This window comes from Bos taurus, chromosome 15, assembly GCF_002263795.3.
Source record: "Bos taurus isolate L1 Dominette 01449 registration number 42190680 breed Hereford chromosome 15, ARS-UCD2.0, whole genome shotgun sequence".
Lineage (NCBI taxonomy): Eukaryota > Metazoa > Chordata > Mammalia > Artiodactyla > Bovidae > Bos > Bos taurus.
Genome location: NC_037342.1, coordinates 50,936,620 through 50,954,303, shown reverse-complemented (window position 1 = coordinate 50,954,303; position 17,684 = coordinate 50,936,620). Strand labels below are relative to the sequence as shown.

Below are 17,684 nucleotides of genomic sequence, written 5' to 3'. Positions count from 1 at the left end.
AAAGAGGAAACAGAACATGAGGATTCCCAGAGACGCAAAGAAAGATAATGAATGTATGCTGGCTGCTTAAAGAATTACCTTAAATTGACAGTTTATGTGGGAGTCTCACTATGGGTGAGACTAGAGAGAATTGGGTAGTAGATCACATCACTAAGTCTTATAATCATACTTAGGAAGTTATCAATATTCACACAAAAGCAACTGGGACCCATGAAAATCATGTCACTCTTCATAGTAACTCTTGACCTCTCCAAATTGTGCTGTTTGTATCCTGAACACTTGACCTCTTGCCTGCTTTTGAATGACAGATAAGTAAGTAGTTTATATTTAAATTTTCAATCCATTATTTTTCTCACGGTATATTGCTTTGTTGATTTCTTTCTCTATACTACTTTTTAAAAAAATTAAAAAACACATAAAAACCCAGTACTCACTCTGACTTCAGAGGCCTGTATTCATACCAGCTCTGCTATGCTGCACCTAACTGGCTAGTCCTACCTTGTACTGTTCTTTCCCATTAGGAGAAGGGACTAAATGCACTGGAAATAGTTGGAATATATAATAGTAAATGATTAGTTTTTTAGATGGAGGCTGTAGAGGTACTTCATTTTCTAAGACATAGGACACATGGCTTACTTTTATCCTTCTTCTGTGGAAGATTCCAAGTCTAGCTGTGGATGTGAAATAGTTCTCAATCTACAACAATGATCTTGCTCCCAATCTAACACAGCCGGGTGTGACTTCAGTGCCTTTGAAAATGATGAAGCACACGGTATACAACTACCATGCCACGTTCAGCCAAATTATCACTGTCCTTTTGCAATATCTCTGTGGAAACTCTAATTTAGCTTAAGAAATCAAGTCTCTTTAACTGAAATATTGTTGCTTTTTGCATTTAAAAAACCCTGTAAACACATCTGTGGGTGTTTAGTCGCCAAGTCATGTCCGACTCTTGCCACCCCATGGACTGCAGCCCGCCAGTCTCCTCTGTCCATGGGATTTTCCAGGGAAGAATACTGGAGTGGGTTGCCATTTCCTTCTCCAGGGGATCTTCCAGACTCAGGACCTGAACCCCAGACTCCTGCATGGCAAGTGAATTCCAGCATTGCAAACAAATTTGTTACGGACTGAGCTACGAGGCGAAGCCCAATATACATTTAGTTTCTGTTTTAAATTCATGCGCTAGAGTGAGGCATTTCATTCTGCCTTAAATCATAAATGACTAACATTTGAATTCTGAAATAGTGTGGACAAATACCTTTTCATATGCTTATTTTCTGAAGTGACTGTCTTTTATCTATCTATGTTACCTTCTGATAAACTAAATTATCTGTCTTTTTCTTACTGATTTGTAGTTATTCTTTACATTTTCTGGATACTAGTTCTTTGTTGGATAAAGTATTATAAGTATCTTCCCCAAATCTGTGGCTTGCTTTTTCACTTGCTTATGGCATCCATCTTTTGATTGAGACTGTGTCTAGTACATTGGATACCTTTGTACAATTTATAAAAATGCTCCCTTTCTGATGGCTTGGTAAGTGTAATGTGGGCTGAATTTCAACTTTCACTTGCTTCTGTCAGATGTCTTTGTGCAGATCACCTATATAATGCATTACATAACAGTGGCAGCTCTGCTTTTGATTATCCAAAATTCTAAATTTTAATGTAGTCAAATTTACCACTTCTTTCCTTTATGTAGTCAAGTTTGTATTACTTTTTTCTTTCTTTTATAAAAAGTTGGTACTTGTGTCCTACTTAGAAAGACTTCCATTACTCCAATGTTGTGATGATATATTTCTTTATCTTATAAAACTTTATGGTTTGGATTTTTAACATTTAGATGTACCTTTTGTTTAATGTTTCCAATAAATAATTAAGTGTAATGTAGGAAATGGCAACCTGCTCTAGTATTCTTGCCTGGGAAATCCCATGGAGAGTCGCTAAGTTGTGTCCGACTCTTTGCAACCTGATAGATCGAAGCACACCAAGCTTCCCTGTTCTTCACTATCTCCTGAAATTTGCTCAAACTCATGTCCATTGAGTCAGTGATGCCATCCAACCATCTCATCCTCTATCACCCTCTTCTCCTCCTGCCCTCAATCTTTCCCAGCACCAGGGTCTTTTCCAATGAGTTGGCTCTTCATGTCAGGTGGCCAAAGTATTGGAACTTCAGCTTCAGCATAAGTCCTTCCAATGCATTCTTGCCTGGAGAATTCCATGGACAGAGGAGCCTGGCGGGCTACAGTCCATGAGGTCACAAGGAGTCGGACATGACTGAGTGACTAACACACAGGTAGATGTTAGGCAATTTGATACCGTAAAGATGGAACCGAGAGAGAGATAAAATGCCGAGGGACTGCTTTGGTGAAAGAAAGTGAAAGTGAAGTCGCTCAGTCATGTCCAACTCTTTGTGACTCCGTGGACTGTAGCCTACCAGGCTCCTCAGTCCATGGGATTTTCCAGGCAAGAATACTGGAGTGGGTTGCCATTTCTTTCTCCAGGGGATCTTCCCAACCCAGGGATCAAACCCAGGTCTCCTGCATTGTAGGCAGACGCTTTACCGTCTGAGCCACCAGGGACTGCTTTGGTATGTGTCTTCTAATTCTGTGAAAACTTCCTCTTGCCTTTAGAAGAGTAAAATCTCAAGGAGAGCTCAGAGAGGGCTTTCTGTGCTAATATTTTCTTTTGTATGTCTGCTTTTGTTCTTTGTTCATCACGCTGACCAAGCAGCTCAACCTTCAGGCATAGCTAGGTTTCAAACCGACGTCTCATGGACTCTAACACCCTTGCTCTTTGCCATGTTGAACAATGTCTTGAGGTGCTAGCAGTGAACATGAAGGCAAGGCCTTGAGGGACTCGATGGAGAGGATTAGGACATGTTCTGTCATATTTTGAGGTCATACTGGACGGTTTGGACAGTCATGGGACAGAGCAGTATCTGACCCAGAAAGGAGTAGCCTCCTTGGACCAGAGAGAATTGTGACCCTCTGCCTCCCTTATATTTTCCCTAGGGCTGTGATAGCTCACTGAATTTAATCAAGAAACATTTATTGGGCTTCTTTGCAAGCTTGAATGTTTCTGGCAGAGAAGGAGAGTGGTGGAGCAGGACAGTGCTAGTAGCTGGTATTTCCTTAGACCAAGAGTGTCCTGAGGGTGAGGCTATTTCCTCCTGCAGGATAAAGAGCTCAGTTCCTTCGTCTATGTCGAAAGACCACAGCTCCCCCACCAACCCGGGTGCTGCCCTCGTTATGCTTCTTTCTTTGCACACTTAAGCTTGAGAAGGATGACTTCTGTGCTGCTGTACTCTCCTGTTTCCAAGGACACTGTGAACACACCAACACGCTTGCCTATTCTTACCATGTGTTCGCCACTCCAAGTTCTTCCTAAGAAAAATCAAGACATATGCCACTCCCCACCCCCTTATGGCTGCTATACTCATGACACGTTGTTACTCTGAAACAGAACTGGTGGAAAACTTGGGATATAGGTTGGACTGGTGAAGATGAGAGCAGGTTAGGCCTCCTTTCACTCTTGCTACGTAGGGGCTTCCATCTTCTTTCCAGCCTGCCTGTCTTTCACTGGCCTTTTCTGGAGGGCATTGGGCTCTGTTAGGGGCCTCTTGCTATGTGCTGGGAAACCACCTGTCTCCCAGTCTTTCCAAGGCTCATGATATGGGTAGCCATATCTTGACATAATTAAAAAAGTAGTTCCCTAATGTTGCTTAAAATGATTGTTTTCCTAATTTTGCATCCCCTTCCTTCTTCATCATTGTTATCCATAACTTTAAGATCCTTTCCCCATTTTCATAAAGGACATTGGCTCAGGCTAACTTTCCTCCTCAACCCTGGCCATTCTCCTGGACTATGGTATGGATCATTCATGAAAATGATCTATCCAGCATCTTTAAGGGTTGTTTGCCTTCTTCAACATCAGTGACATGTTCTCTCTCCAGTCCAGGCTGTGAATACGTGAGCATACCCTAGATCATCAACCATAAATGCACCACCTCTGAAGTCTTTTATTTTAGTAGCTCTCTTTCAAACTGCCTTATTCCTTCCCCTTAACATAACAGTCCCTACTTTTATATCTCATGATGACCTCTAGGCCTATCATCTTTCTTCCATTGTTCAGAATCCTCCTGTCTCCCCTGCCCTTCACAAGTTGGATGGCAGGCAGCTCAATGGCTCTCTCTCCAGTACTCCTGTCCTGATGTACCCTGCTGAGAGCTGGGTGAAAGCTGTTCCCAGACTGCTAAGTGTTTCTAGAGAAACAGCACAGCTGTGCACTTCTGTACACATCTTTACTCCTTCTCTCTGTATCCAAAGAAGAGGGTTCCTTTTCTCAAGACCCAACTGTCCCTCCTTTAAAGGATCATCCTTTAATTTTCTCTCAACTAGTTCTCCTCTCCCTATGAGGCAGATAATATTATTATCTCCATTTTGCAGACAAGGAAACAAATTCAGAGAGAATTCCAAGATTGTCGCATGGTCCTCCCAAACTGTAAGTGGCTAAGCCAAGAATCAAACCCAGGTCTTTTCCTCTCTCAGTGTCACACTTTTTTTTCTGCTTTGCAAAGTTTACCCACATCCTCTTGACCACCTTCCCTTCTACCTACTGCTGTCTATTCCCCTCCATAAACTTCTGTCTTGATGCACTCAGAATCATGGGAGTTCATTTCTGTCCCCACCATTCTGAGGCATTAACATCAATTGACTAAGGCCTATGCCTCCTCTAAAAGGTAAAGTCCATGAGAGCAAGAACAACATTATGCTCATCATAGTATCTCCAGGAACCAAGGAAGGGAACTGCCCTTGTTAAAGTACTCATCAACTTCCACAATATTACTTAGTCAAATCCTCATTCTCCTTGACCCATTAGAGGACTGAAACCTGCCAACCACTCCAACCTTCTTAAAACAGTCTCCTCCCTTGGCTTTGGTGAGGCCATTCTGTCCTTGTTTTCCTCCTGCCTCTGATTCCTACACACAAATTCAACCTTTAGAAATCCCTTCCATCTCTCTACCTCTCTTCATCCCTGTGTCTGTACTCAGGTCCAGGCTACCATTGTCTCTAGTGTTAAGCCTCCAGGCTTGTCTCCCTCTAATCCACACTCTTCTGTGACTGCAGAGTGACAATTGTGAATCACAAGTGTGGTTTTGCCACTTCCCTGCTTCAGAGTCTTCAGTGGCTGCCTGGAGTAAAAACTCAAACTCCTTATTATGACAGATAAGGCCTTTTATCATCTGGCCTCTATTTATCTGCCTGCCAACCCACCCTCACTTCCCACCAGACCCCCGTGCTCACTCTGTGGGGGCTGCTGTGGAGTTTCTGATCTCTATGCTCTGATTTCTATGCTCATGGTGAGCCTCTGTGGCTCACTATGCTGTTCCTCTGGTCTAGAGTGCCTTTTTTCTTTCCATCTCCTTCCTCTCCAGTGAACACCTTACCTTATCCTTCAAACACAAGCCAGATTCATCTTCTCTGTGAAGTGTTCCATGTCAGTGATTGCCCTTCCTATATATTTCCACAGAATTTTGTTCATAAAGCTATTATTGACCATTACATGCCTTTACAGCATGCTAGATTGGGACCTCTTTCAGGGGAGAAAACAATTTTTTTCTTTCAAGTGTGTGGCTAACATGATGTATGTGTACTAGATGTCTGGTGAATGAATGAATGAATGAATGAAAACTACATGCAGAAAGAAGGGGAGAAAATTGAGAAACCAGTGACAGAAGCTTATTTTGAAGTTGGTTACTGTGGAACTCTGGATGAATAGCCAGTTTTCAGAATATGTCTAGAAGATTCTCAAAGATGACTGTAGACAGCCAAAACCTACATACAGCAGGGATGGGTCACTTGCACATTTACCTACGTGATAGTGAGAGTGATTAGGGCCTACAAGTCATGGCGAGTCAGGCAGGAAGCTCCCTATGTGAGGGCAGGGGCTGGAGCTTCTCACTGGAGACCTGGTGTTGTGCCCGTTGGAAGGCAGTTGCCAGATGCTGCCTGATTTCCTTGGTCCTGGCCCCATAGATGATGGGATTGAGCAGACATGGAAGCAGCAGGTAGAAGGCACTGAGCAGGTTGTGCACATCCTGGGACGCAGTGCGGGCCACGCGGTAGACGATGGATGAGGACATGGTGGACGCGTAGACGGTGAAGATGACCAGCAGGTGGGAGCCGCAGGTGTTCAGGGCTTTTGAACGTGCTCTGCCTGATGAAATTCGAAAGGCTGCATGGATGATGCGGGAGTAGGAGGCTCCTAGCAGCAGCATGTCCAGGACTCTGTTGAAGATGCAGACAGTGAGCCCCACAGTCTTGTTTAGGGAGATATCCCCACAGGAAAGCTTCATCAGGGCCATGTGCTCACAGGCAAAGTGGTGGATCACATCTGAGCGGCAGAAACGAACCCTGGAGGCCAGCGCCACCACTGGAGCCACAATGCAAGTGCTCCTGGCAGCTGCCGCCCCCACCAGGCCAGCCAGCAACTGACCTGTCACTATCTCTGGGTAGCGGAGAGGGTAGCAGATGGCGACATAGCGGTCCAGGGCCATAACCAGGAGGATGTTGCAGTCAAAGACAATGAGGAAGTAGATGCAGAACATTTGGACCAGGCAGCGAGCTAGGGAGATGCGGCTGAATCGGGAGGAGAAGCTGAGCAGCATGGCAGGCACTACAGTGGTGGCGGCACAGATGTTGACAGCCAGGAGCAGAGCTATGAGCAGGTACATGGGCTGGTGCAGGCTCCTCTGGGCCACCACCGTGTGGATGACCAGGGCATTGGCAGAGACGATCACCAGGTAGATGCTGAGGAAGGGCAGCACCAGGAGAGCTCGGGACTCCTTCAGCCCCGGGAAACCCAGCAGGACGAAGCTGGTATAGGACAGGTTGGAGCTGCCGTTGGTCCATGATGACATCTTCCCTGGGGAGTGGGATGGCTCTGGGGAGAAAAGAGGGGCAGGAGGCCTGGTTTCTGCACCCACTAGGGCTTGCCCCAGCTTTCCTAGGTTTTGATCTTCATGAATCTCCAATATCCCTAGAGAAAAAATGACAGACTAAAGCTCATTATTTAATGAGATATGCATCTGTGGATAAATCTTTGCATTTCAAATAAATTCTTCAAGGTAGATTTTAGATGTAGAATTATTGGTATCATATAATATGAACATTTATGAAGGTGCAAGTAGATTTCCAAGAACGTTGTCAGTCTTGTCAATGGTGCTAGTACTAAACTGCCTTGAGTAAAAAAATTAATCCTTTGATGGTGAAAATACTATCTCATGTTAACTTGCATGCTGCCTTTTAGTTGTGGCATGTGGGATTCCGTTCCCACATGTGAATTTTCTACTCCTATCTTTTGCCCATGCACTACTAGGGATTGTTTCTCTTAACAGTTTAAAACCATTGTTTCCCCTTTTATCCATTGAAACAGATTTTCCAAATCTTGTTAGTATTGTTTTAAAAATATTTGTTTGTTTATTTATTTAGATTGTGCTGGGTCTCAGTTGCTGCACATGGTGTCTTTAGTTGTGGCCTGTGGGATTGAGTTCCCTGACCAGGGGTTGAACCTGGGCCATCTGCATTGGGAGTGTAGAGTCTTAGCCACTGGACCACCAGGGAAGTCCCTTGTTAGTATTTTTATCTTATTTATGATATTAAGACTAAGAGTTTTAAATTTATAAAATTAAATCTCTAGACACCTCTTCGTGAGTTCTTTTCTTGGTTTATTAGAATGATTCTCATTCAAAGATCAAAAGATAGTATACTGTATTTTGTTCTTCTTTAAAGCACGGCTTAATTTTTTTAATTAAGTTTTGATACACATGAAATTCACTTTGCTATGTGACATTAAGTCATGATCTAACTTGATATTTTTCTCCCAGGGAGCTAAATAATTGTTCTTGTGTCATTTCCTACACTGCTTTTTGTCACAATCTTTATCCTGGATTAAGTTCTGACATGTGAAGTGGTTGTTTTATAGGTAGTGATAGTCTGTTTGTTCTTGTGCCAATGCCATGCTATTTTTTATTTTTAAAATTTATTTATTAATTTAAAAATTGTACCATGCTATTTAAAAAATAAAGCTCTATCGAGATATAATTCACATATGCACATTGACATGTACACGTCAATGGTTTTTAGTAAATTCACAGAGTTGTGCAACTATTACCACAATCAACATTGTCATCAGCCCAAATAGAAACCTGGTACCCCTATTTTTCCCCAACCCCCTCAGCCCTATGTAACCCAATCACTAATCTACTTTCTGAGTCAGTGAATGTGCCTACTTTGAACAATTGATATTAATGGAATCATACAACATGTGCTCTTTTATGGCTGTTTTTTCTCACTTAGTATAATGTTTTTAAGGTTCATCCATGCTATAGCATGTATCAGTATGCCATTCTTTTTAAATGGCTGAATAATATTCCATAGTATGGCTATATCACATTTTATTGATCCACTCATCAGCTGATAGACATTTGGGCTATCTCCACATTTAGGGTATTATGAATTCTCTGAACACTCATGTACAAGCTTTGGTGTAAACATATGTTTTCATTTCTCTTGGAAATACCTAGGAGTGGAATTGTGGAACCACCGCAATTGCGGAACTACCAGATTGTTTTCCAAGGTAGCTGCACCATTTTAAATTCACACCAACAATGGATGAGCATTCCATTTTCTCCATATCCTCGCTAATACTTATTACCTCTCTTTATTATTCTGGCTATCCTAGTGGTTTTGACTTGTGTTTTTCTTTTCCTTTTTGTTTTGGCTTTGTGGTGCAGCATGTGAGACCTTAGTTGCCTGACCAGCCCCTCTTGCTTTTAAAGCACAGAGTCTTAATCACTGGACGAAGGAAAATCCCTGGTTTGTGTTTTTCTGAGGGTTGACGGTGTTAAGAATCTTTTCATGTGCATATTGGCCATTTGTATTTTTTTAAGAAGTGTCTATTCAAATTCTTTGTCCATTTTTAACTTAGTTATCTTTTATTACTAAGTTGTAAGAGTACTGTATTTTATTGATTACCATAAATTCATCATTTATTTTAATTTCTAATAAAACTTATCTTTACAAGTACTTTTGTTAAACTTTTTTTGTTATTTTCGTTTCATTCTCCCAACCTTTATAATCATTTTGCCAATTTCTAAAATAATCTCATTGTGCATTTTAAAAATTGGAATTTCATTAAATCTATGAATTAATCTGCAGAGGACTAATCTTGACAATATTCAGTCTTTCCATCTAGTATCAAGTATGGTGTTCTAAGTCTTCAAGTCTTGATTTATGTCTCTCAGCAGTTTTCTGTTATTTGTGTAAGTCTGTGACGGCAGGAATTCTGTTCACTTCACTCACATTTATATTCCAGGAACCTAATACCAAACCTGACATATAGGAGACAGTAAGTGTTGGTTGAATAATGAATGGGTCTCCCATAGTTTATTGTTAAAATCCTAGGTATTTTGCAATTTGTTATCATTGAGAAAATAATAATTTTCTATTATATTTTTTGAATTGGCAACAAGCTTATATAGAAGTTTACAATTTTGTCCATTTATCTTATATACTGCTACTTAAAAACTTCTCTTATTAGTTAAAAACATTTCAGTTGATTTTATTGGGTATTTAAGGGAGAACTGGGCTTCCCAGGTGGTGCTAGTGGTAAGGAATTGGCCTGCAATTCAGGAGACACAAGAGACGCGGATTCCATCTCTGGGTCAGGAAGATCCTCTGGAGAAGAAATGACAGCCCACTCCAGTATTATTGCCTGGGACAGAGGAGCCTCGTGGGCAAGAGTCCATGGGGTCACAAAGAGTCAGGCACGACTGAACTGGACACACACACAAGGGAGAATTATTTTTTTCTTTTAAAAAAATAATAATTGGACTTTCATTTCTGGTTTTACATCTCATTTCAGAAACCAGAACTTCTAGAATAACATTAAAAAGTAATCATAAGAAAAGGTGTATTTATTTTCCCTCAATTTTATTAAAGATTCTGTTTCTATGTTAAATATGATGTTGCTTATTGGTTTGAGATAGGTATTATTTTCATATTAATGAAGTATCTTCTTGCTGCTAGTTTTAATAATGAAAAAATTTGAGTCTGTATTTAATGTTTTCAAATGCTTTTTTGGCATCGATAATAATGGGCCAATGCTTTTAAAATTTGACCCATTGACAAGTAGATAAAATACATAGTGATTATATTTTTAAATACTACTGAAATTAATTTGCTAGCATTTTATTTAGAATAGATCTATAGGGTTTTTTTTTTTTTGAACTATCTTTATCTCTATATGAAGTTTTGTTATCATAGTTATGCCAGCTTCATGATGAATTGATTCAGTTTCTTTTTAAAATTCTATTTCTAGAATATTTCACTTTCATGCATTGGAGAAGGAAGTGGCAACCCACTCCAGTGTTCTTGCCTGGAGAATCCCAGGGACGGGGGAGCCTGGTGGGCTGCCGTCTATGGGGTCACACAGAGTCGGACACGACTGAAGTGACTTAGCATAGCATAGCATAGCATTTCTAGAATAGCTTTTATAACACAGCAATTATTCATTCCTTAAGTTTGGGGGGGGGAATCTCACGAATAAAGCAATTTGGGCACAGACTTTTTTGGATGATAGTTATTTAGTAACACGTTCTGATTTCTTTCATGGCAATCAATCTACTCAGGTTTTTAATCTCTTCTTAAGTAAAGTTCGGAGAAGGCAATGGCACCCCACTCCAGTATTCTTGCTTGGAAAATCCCATGGACGGAGGAGCCTGTTATGCTGCAATCCATGGGGTCGCTAAGAGTCGGACACGACTGAATGACTTCACTTTCACTTTTCACTTTCACGCATTGGAGAAGGAAATGGCAGCCCACTCCAGTGTTCTTGCCTGGAGAATCCCAGGGACAGGGGAGCCTGGTGGGCTGCCGTCTATGGGGTCGCACAGAGTAGGACACGACTAAAGTGACTTAGCATAGCATAGCATAAGTAAACTTGGAAAATTACATTCTTCTGGTGACTTGCCCATCTCACAAAGAATTTATAATTCATTAGCATAGACTCCTACAGGGTGATTTGCATTTCAGTAGGGTGATTAAATACCCTAACCCAAAGAATGAACATGTAAACCGGTGATATTTTGAGTCACACTCATGTAGCTCATGCTGTCATTCAGTCACTCAGTCATGTCCGACTCTTTGCAAACCCATGGACTGCAGCATGCCAGGCTCCCCTGGCCTTCACCATCTCCAAAGCTCTTGTAGCTCATCTCAAATCACACTGTGGAGTAAGAACTGTCATCCTCTAGGGCGTGTGTGAAAACAAATACAGAGACTCACTGAAATACTCAGTGACACACACTTGGGATGCCTGAACATACCCTCTTCTGGAGATACGGTTCCACACAGACTGAACCTCATAACAGAGGCTCCTATTCTCACTGCTGATTGCACTCACTGCTGGGCAACTGCCTCATTAACATCAAAACGCAGAAGGTGAGATTAGAGCCTCAGAAATGAAGGCCATCAGAGAGGGAAGATTTTCTATTTGCATCCAAGGGACTTAAAAGGAAGATGGGAACTGCTAACCTCCCAGTGCCTGGGGGCAGCAAGCTCTAACTATCCAGTCCTGGGCAGATGGCCCCTCCTCCCATCCCCTTTCCAGGCCTCTGTGACCTAAACGAACATTGAGAATCATGAATTCACAGCCACACACCGTGGAAGCCTGTAGGGCTCATCTTGTGTATCGTTCACCTCCTTCCCTGATGCGAGTGCCCTCAGCCTGCACAGCTGCTCATCCAGATGCTTCCTACTGTATCTCAGGCCGTGGGTCCGTGAGTGGGTGTTTCACCCAGTTGTCAGGCTTGAAAGCTCTCTTTGTGTAGTGTCAGCCCCTTGGTCCCAGCTGTGTCCTAACTCTGAGGGACAGTTTTCTTCTTGAGGTTGCTTTGATAGGAAGGAGCAGAAGAAAAACTAACACATTTTTCAGGCCCTACCATGGTCTGTTTCCTCTTTTGTGCTCACATACAGTTTCCATCTCATTTAGTAGCCACAGTGTCTAGTAGGCAGTTTATACAACTGACAGATGTATGAAGCCATCCTTTTTTTTTTTATTCAACATATTTTGGGATGTTCACCATGTGCCGGGCACTCTGTTAGGCACGGGGGCTTCATGGGTGTATCAGATGTGGTTTCAGTGCCCAAGAAGCTTGGAGTCCAACAGGGGGAGAAGCAGAGAGCTGTGGAGCCCAGGGAGATGTCTAACTCAGCCTCTGGGGCAGGGAAAGCTCCCCAGAAGAGAGGCCATCTAACCTGAGAGTTGGAATTTGGTGGGGGCGGGCAGTGGGGTGCAAATAGCCTAATGACATCAAGCCCAGAATTGGTGGGGGTGGGATTAGAATGCCAAAGCCCAGGTGCCTCTCACAGTCACCACACCTCAAGGGAGACACCTGGGCTTGGTGAGAGTCCTGTGGAAGAAAATGATAAGAAAAAAGAAGATGGCAGAGTGGAAATGAGAGGATGAATTAAACTCTGGCTGATTTTCCACTATTGAGACTCAGTTTCAAAAAGGAAGTCTCCAGATTAGGTTTAGAAAAAGGTTCCCTTTGGGGACTTCCCTGACGGCCCAGTGGTTAAGAATCTGCCTTCCAATGCAGAAGACGCCAGGTTTGATCTCTGGGGGGGATATGCTGCGGGGCAAATAAGCCCACGCGCACTGCAACTGCTGATCCCCCAGGCCCGACTACAGAGCCCATGAGCTCTGGAGCCCACATGCCATATCTAGAGGGAAACCTGCATGCCACAATGAAGATCCCGCATGCTGTAACTAAGACCCCACGCAGCCCAAAATAGATTAATAAATTAAAAAGAAAGCAACTGATTTTCTAGGGGGATAAGAAAAAGAAAAGGATTTCTTTCTGAGAAGACCTGGAGCTGCGGAGGGGGGACGTTGGTGTGGACGGGGGCTAGTCGTGTGATTGTCCAGAGACAGGCGATGACAGCCAGGGATGTGAGGCCCAGCTGTCCTCCTTCCTTGTGCCAGCCCTGCTTGTCTCCACTCCTGCCACCCTCTCCCTGGTCAGAGCCTCCAGTGAAGACCCCACAGCCTCCCTGGGCTGCCCCCAGAGGTGATACTCACCCAGCACAGTCAGGCAGAAGCGGAGAGAAGCAGTGGGGCTCCCACAGTGCAACTCTATGTACCCCTACTCGTCTCCCCTGGAGCCTAGGCTCCAGCTCAGCCAATGGGCAGTACCCTCTGACTACTCCCTGGTGTCCGAGGGCCTCCATGGGGCCGGCCAGCTTGGAGCCTGGTCTCCTGACATCCAGGCCAGGCCCTTCCTATTGATCTGGGCTACCCATGGCCCCTGCTTTGGAGCTAAGAGGTGTAACTCACCACAAACAGGGGGAATTCTGTCCTCACACCCCAAACTCAGGCTGCAGCCTGCCCCAGGGTGGCTCTGCCAAAGCAGGTCAGGGAGTGGATACAGGATGCTGGTCAGTCTGGCAAGCAGGCTCTACACGTCAGCGATCGGGAGTCAAGAGTCCAAAGTGCAACTTGTATTGATACCTATTATGTGCTCATAGTAGGCTTTGATTTTTTTGCTGGCAAATAATTTAATTTTTTTTAACTGTTGGATGTTTTTATTTTATTTTTTTTAAAATTTAAATTTATTTATTTTAATTGGAGGCTAATTACTTTACAGTATTGTATTCGTTTTGCCATACATCAACAAGAATCCGCCACGGGTGTACACGTGTAAGGATAGGTGGTACTTAGATGATGTTTCTGGGATAAAGGTAGGAACTGGTAGCAGGGGAAGAGGTTGTAAGAGGGCCTGCTAAAGTAAGGAGATTACACGGCATTTAGAAGGGGACCATGTAGAGTTAGAGACTTGAGGGCACCTATCCAAGTTCACTCAGCAGACCTGTGGCAATCCTGGGCTGGGTCATCTGACCCAGATATGGCTCTTTCCACCTCGCCTCATCTCTGGTCACTGCTCTGGCCCAGTCAGGGAAGGCTTCATGGAGGAGGGGACATTTGAACCAGATCTGGAAGGTCTGGAAGTAGCCACAGAGGCAGAGAGGAAGAGGCAATGGTGATGACGGTGGGCATGGTTGATCCCAAAGCCTCAGACATGGTGGCGAGGGCCGGAACCGATCAAGGAGGTGTGGTCTGGAGCCCAGGAGCATCTCCCCCGACCTGGGCTTGTTTCACCACTGTAGGGTGGAGCTGGCAGCAGGGCACTCAGAGGTGGCCAGAGGGTGGGGGGCAGTCAGGGCTGGGGGGCTCTCAGAGCAGTGGGGGCCCTCTAAATCCTGCTCATCCCCAGGCCCAAGGGGGAGGTTTGCCAAGAGGAGGGGTTCCTCACACTACTGAGTGGACCTCCTGTGCCTCTCCAACTTGGGATCTCTTGTCCCCTGACCGGGCTCCCCCATTTGTCCATGAGTCTCCTGAGGGGCAGGGCCCAGGCCTGAGGCAGGAGCCCAGGCAAGTCTGTCTCCCTCAGGACTGGCAGCTCCTGCAGGGCGCAGAGCTGGGCCAGCACACACTGTGGCCAGCGCGGCCTTGTCTGAGCTGTTTGCTCGCTGTTTTTGAGCCTTCGTGTTAGTGTCCGAGGGCTGCCATACAAACTGCTGCTAACTGGAAACTGCCTTAAAACAGCGGAAGCCTGTCCCCTCTGGTTCTGGAGGGCAGAGGTCTTAAGCTTAGGAGTGGGCAGGGCCGTGCTTCTGGTGTTTCCTTGGCTTGTTTTCCCAGCTCTGCCTTCGTCTTCACAGGGTCTTGTCTGTTTTCATAAGGACGTTCGATCAGGACCCACCTGGATAATCTGGGATGATCTCATATGAAGATCCCTAATCCAATCACATCTGCAAAGACCCTTTTCCCAAGTAATGTCACATTCATAGGTTCCAAGGGTTAGGGCTTAGGCCTTTTAGGGGGCCACCATTCAACCTATGACAGCCTCCGTATGTGGGGTTCAAAAGAACGAGAGAGGAACATTGAGGGTGGCCTTGGCCTGGGCAGGCTCTGGGTGCAGAGGGGTGCAGCAAGGGAGGGGTGTGTGTGACACCCAGGATCGGGGAGTCAGGGTGCCCTCAGGGAGCCTTTCTGGTCTGGAGCAGCTACTCAGAAAGGTGAGAACTCAGCCCTGTGTGTGGAGCAGGGCTAAGCCACAAAGGCTTCCTGGACGAGATGATCTTCCAGCCTTGGCTTAGAAAAGAGACAAGCTGGGGTGGGGTGGGGGAGGAGGGTGAGCAGTTCAGGCTGAGGAGGTACCCTCTCTTAGGTCTGAACTTTCTGGGGCAGGCTTGGGGTCCCCCTCAGGCTGGGACACCCTCCTGTGGGGACATTGAGTGACAGGGTGCGATGTTGCGTCTGCAGAGCAAGGGGTGGGGGGGGGTGTCCAAGGAACGGGGGCACCTCTGGGGCCCTGTGCATCGTCACCAGGATGCCACACCAGGGGCAGCACAACGTGACCTCCCCTGACCCCACTGCTCCCCCTGCTCCTGTGCCCTGCCGGTTCCTCCTCCCCATCTGCTTTCTCAGGAAGTCCACCTCACAGCCCGGGTCAGTTACAGGACATTGCCCTGCTTGTCCCGCTCCCTCACTCCCCTTCATCTGTTCCGTCCCAAGTCTGGCCAATTCCACCCGCAGTCTCCTCGCTGCTCTGACTCCTGAAGCCTATTCACAGGTCTCCTCTAAGCTTCATGCTTGACCTAGCTCCTCCATCCCCTCCAGTCCCACGCCAGCACTGCTGCCAGAAGGATCAGTCGAGAAAGCAGACCTGGCCTTGTCACCCTGGCCAAGGTTCTCTGCGGAGACTCGGGACTGCCAGCCTGGTAAAGTCCAGGCTTCCTCGTTGGCTTTCGAAGCACTCACCCTCACTCCTCCTGGAGGGGCCAGTGCCCTCCAGCAAGGACAATCTGCTTGCACCTTGTCGCCCACCCCTCTGCTGGGCCTGCCCTTCCTTTCCTAAGCGTCATTAGGGCTGCCATCTAGTCTGGGCTTGCTCTAGGCCCTCAGGTGCCACCTGCTGCAGGAAGCCCTCCCTGACTGCTCTTGCCCTAGTTGCTTTGAGTTTCTGCAGTGTGAGGAGTCACAAGCCTGGGACTTACACTGAGTCCCATTGTGAAGGCCAGTCTGACCTGGGACCCCCAGTAGCCTCCCACCTCCCACCCAGGACTCTGTAGCACGTGTGCACTGTCTCTCCTCCCTCCCACCTTCTTGGGGGCCCCCATGGCACCCCAGCCCTAAACTCTCCTCTCCAGATTTCTCTTTTAGTGGAGGGGGTTAGGGCTCCCCATACCTCTCCCATGAGACTTGGAGCCCCATCACTCTGGCCTGTGAAAGCCTGCTGGTGGCTCCAGTGGGCTCCTTTTGAATGGTGGGAGCATCCTGCACATAGCATACTTGGGGAGGCGTCTGTCTAGGCTGCATCACCCACTCTGGGCAGGGCTTCTCGAAATTTCTAACCTGTGTCTTTCTCCCCTACCCCAACCGTGACACCAGCACATGGGCGCCCGGGGCCTTGGCATGCGGGCACCGACGGGAGAAGGAGGTAGCGTGGAGAAGCAAGTCCAGAAGCTTGAGATTCGACACAGGTGCCAGCAGTGCCCTTGAGCTTGGTTCCCAGTCCATGGAAGGTGGGCGCTAGACTGGGTGACCTCTCATGGCCTTTTCCCTCCTAGATCGAACTTCTGATGTTCCTAATAAGCTTCAAGTGATTATCGTCTAGAAAGCTTTAAAAAAAAATTATTTTATTGAAGTATAGTTGATTTACAGTGTTGTGCTAATTTCTGATTACAATAAAGTGATTCAGAGATATGCATACACACATCTATATATTCATTTATTTTCTAATTGAAAAATTTTATTTTATTTTATTGAAATCTGTTTTATACTGGAGCATAGTTGATTAACAATGTTGTATTATTTCAGGTGTGCACCAAAGTGATTCAGTTATACATATACATGTGTCTCCTCTTGTTCACTGACTCAAAGGACATGAGTTTGAGCAAACTCCAGGAGATAGTGAAGGACAGGGACACCTGGCATGCTGCAGTCCATGGGGCTGCAGAGTTGGACATGACTTAGCAGCTGAACAATAACAACTTTTTTGAATTCTTTTCCCATTTCAGTTATTACAGAATATTGAGCAGCTTTCCCCTGTGCTATAAGCACGTCCTTATTGGCTATCCATTTTATTAAAACATTTTTTTATTTGTTTGTTTATTTTTGGCTGTACTGGGTCTTCATGGCTGTGCAGACTTTTCTCTAGTTGTGGTAAGGGAGGGCTACGCTCTAGTGTGGTGCACAGGCTTCTCACTGTGGTGGTTTCTCTTGTTGCAGGGCATGGGCTCTAGGGCAGCCGGGCTCTGCTGTTGAGGCATGTGGGCTAAGTTGTGGCTTGGGGCTTAGCTGCTCTGCGGCATTCAGGATCTTCCTGGATCAGGGATCAAACATGTGTCTGACTTACTTCACTTAGTATGATAATGTGATAATCTCCAGGTTGATCCATGTTGCTGCAAATTGCATTATTTAATTCTTTTAAATTAATGGCTAAATATTCCATTGTATATACATACCACATCTTTATCCATTCCTCTGTCAATGGGCATTTAGGCTGCTTCCATGTCTTGGCTACTGTAAACAGTGCTGCCCTGAACATTGGCTACATG

At 45.3% G+C, this 17,684-nt stretch overlaps 1 protein-coding gene and 1 non-coding gene across 2 annotated transcripts; both read right to left on the bottom strand.

The window, feature by feature from the left end:
* Nucleotides 1–5,914: 5,914 nt before the first annotated feature.
* LOC525033 (olfactory receptor 52K1) lies at nucleotides 5,915–6,919 on the bottom strand. The gene has a single exon (XM_059875024.1). It carries the CDS (start codon nucleotides 6,917–6,919, stop codon nucleotides 5,915–5,917), a length of 1,005 nt encoding a protein of 334 aa, XP_059731007.1.
* Nucleotides 6,920–7,549: 630 nt separating this feature from the next.
* Nucleotides 7,550–7,622, bottom strand: TRNAG-CCC (transfer RNA glycine (anticodon CCC)). The gene has a single exon. It is a non-coding gene; the product is annotated as a tRNA-Gly (tRNA).
* Between the last annotated feature and the right edge of the window lie 10,062 nt (nucleotides 7,623–17,684).

Coding starts and splice junctions, on each gene's coding strand:
- LOC525033 (XM_059875024.1), bottom strand. CDS start 6,919: ATGTCATCATGGACCAACGGCAGCTCCAACCTGTCCTATACCAGCTTC.